Source organism: Borostomias antarcticus (assembly GCF_949987555.1).
Source record: "Borostomias antarcticus genome assembly, chromosome: 6".
In the NCBI taxonomy this organism is placed as follows: Eukaryota; Metazoa; Chordata; class Actinopteri; order Stomiiformes; family Stomiidae; genus Borostomias; species Borostomias antarcticus.
In genome coordinates this window covers 858,115-860,614 of record NC_140239.1, presented here as the reverse complement: position 1 = coordinate 860,614, position 2,500 = coordinate 858,115, and the positions used below count along the sequence as shown (strand labels likewise).

The following is a 2,500-nucleotide window of genomic DNA, read 5'->3' as shown; positions in this document are numbered from 1 at the left end:
CGCTGTGTTAGTGTAAACTGTGTTAGTGTAAACTGTGTTAGTGTAAACTCTGTGTTAGTGTAAACTCTGTGTTAGTGTAAACTGTGTTAGTGTAAACTGTGTTCGTGTAAACTGTGTTCGTGTAAACTGTGTTAGTGTAAACTCTGTGTTTGTGTAAACTGTGTTAGTGTAAACTGTGTTAGTGTAAACTCTGTGTTGGTGTAAACTCTGTGTTAGTGTAAACTGTGTTAGTGTAAACTCTGTGTTAGTGTAAACTCTGTGTTCGTGTAAACGCTGTGTTAGTGTAAACTGTGTTAGTGTAAACTCTGTTAGTGTAAACTCTGTGTTAGTGTAAACCCTGTTAGTGTAAACTCTGTTTGTGTAAACTCTGTGTTAGTGTAAACTCTGTGTTAGTGTAAACTGTGTTAGTGTAAACTCTGTGTTAGTGTAAACTGTGTTAGTGTAAACTGTGTTAGTGTAAACTCTGTGTTAGTGTAAACTCTGTGTTCGTGTAAACGCTGTGTTAGTGTAAACTGTGTTCGTGTAAACTCTGTGTTCGTGTAAACTCTGTGTTTGTGTAAACTCTGTGTTCGTGTTAACTCTGTGTTCGTGTTAACTCTGTGTTCGTGTAAACTCTGTGTTAGTGTAAACTCTGTGTTCGTGTAAACTCTGTGTTCGTGTAAACTCTGTGTTAGCGTAGTGTGGATCTCTCTGATTGTTCCATGAAGATGGCCGGTTCTGAACGTAGGGAGGGGAGCACCTTTGTTGAGTGTGACCTCCATGATGATGCGGTCCTTGGGGCCGGGGCCCCTGCGTTCGGCCTCATCCGGGGCGGGCGGGATGGGCGTGGCCCCCCCGCTGGCGTTAGAGTTGGGGGAGCTGGAGCGGCTGAGCAGGGTGGGCGTGGGGCAGGGCGTCAGGCTGGGGCTCCGCAGACGCGTCCGCACCGTCAGCGTGACCACGCCCCTCTTCAGCTGCTGCAGGGGAACCAGCCAGTCAGAGGTTACAGGAGGGCGGGCTCACAGCGTCTGCTTGTTATCTTCTCATTCTTCATTTTCTTGTTTTCTATGGTGTTTGTTTTCTATGGTGTTTGTTTTCTATGGTGTTTGTTTTCTATGGTGTTTGTTTTCTATGGTGTTTGTTTTCTATGGTGTTTGTTTTCTATGGTGTTTGTTTTCTACGGTGTTCTTCTGGTAGTCAGTCACACTGGGGTTGACGGGCTCTTGAGCTCAGAAGCACCAACTACTCCAACCTCAAGCCAAACATTGACATTCCAAAAGTCAACATCAAACCAGCTCAAATTAGCCTTCTTAACTTTGAAGGTGTTTATATATATGTTATAAGGTTATTTACAATAATATACAGTACAGCGGTCCGTATCAACATTTTGACAGACTGTGCACTCTTGAAATATTAGTGCTCATTGCTCCTGTCACAGCTAAGTCACAGCTAACCATATATAACTGATCTCTATGGAAATCAACACTACCCCACTGAACACCATGATATCAACCATGAGATCAACACTACCCTACTGAACACCATGATATCAACCATGAGATCAACACTACCCTACTGAACACCATGATATCAACCATATATCAACACTACCCTACTGAACACCATGATATCAACCATATATCAACACTACCCTACTGAACACCATGATATCAACCATGAGATCAACATTACCCTACTGAACACCATGATATCAACCATATATCAACACTACCCTACTGAACACCATGATATCAACCATGAGATCAACACTACCCTACTGAACACCATGAGATCAACCATGAGATCAACACTACCTCACTGAACACCATGATATCAACCATGAGATCAACACTACCCTACTGAACACCATGATATCAACCATATATCAACACTACCCTACTGAACACCATGATATCAACCATGAGATCAACACTACCCTACTGAACACCATGATATCAACCATGGGATCAACACTACCCTACTGAACACCATGATATCAACCATATATCAACACTATCAACCATGATATCAAGGGAGTTGGTCTCTGTGTGGGTCAGGTCTTGGATGAGCCGGTCTTGGAGGAGTCAGTCTTGGAGGAGTCAGTCTGGGAGGAGTCAGTCTTGGAGGAGCCAGTCTTGGAGGAGTCAGTCTTGGAGGAGCCGGTCTTGGAGGAGCCGGTCTTGGAGGAGTCAGTCTGGGAGGAGTCAGTCTGGGAGGAGCCAGTCTGGGAGGAGTCAGTCTTGGAGGAGTCAGTCTTGGAGGAGTCAGTCTTGGAGGAGCCGGTCTTGGAGGAGTCAGTCTGGGAGGAGTCAGTCTTGGAGGAGCCGGTCTTGGAGGAGTCAGTCTTGGAGGAGTCAGTCTTGGAGGAGTCAGTCTGGGAGGAGTCAGTCTTGGAGGAGCCGGTCTGGGAGGAGTCAGTCTTGGAGGAGTCAGTCTTGGAGGAGTCAGTCTTGGAGGAGCCAGTCTTGGAGGAGTCAGTCTGGGAGGAGTCAGTCTGGGAGGAGTCAGTCTGGGAGGAGTC

At 45.9% G+C, this 2,500-nt stretch overlaps 1 protein-coding gene across 1 annotated transcript in view; it reads right to left on the bottom strand.

The window, feature by feature from the left end:
• pdzd2 (PDZ domain containing 2) overlaps nt 1–2,500 on the bottom strand; it is a gene marked incomplete at both ends in the record, with an annotated part of 108,832 nt that overhangs the window by 28,297 nt on the left and 78,035 nt on the right. Inside the window, one exon of the mRNA XM_084439581.1 lies at nt 740–956. Within this exon, the coding sequence (XP_084295707.1) occupies nt 740–956 (217 nt within the window). The remainder of the gene's footprint in view (nt 1–739; nt 957–2,500) is intronic.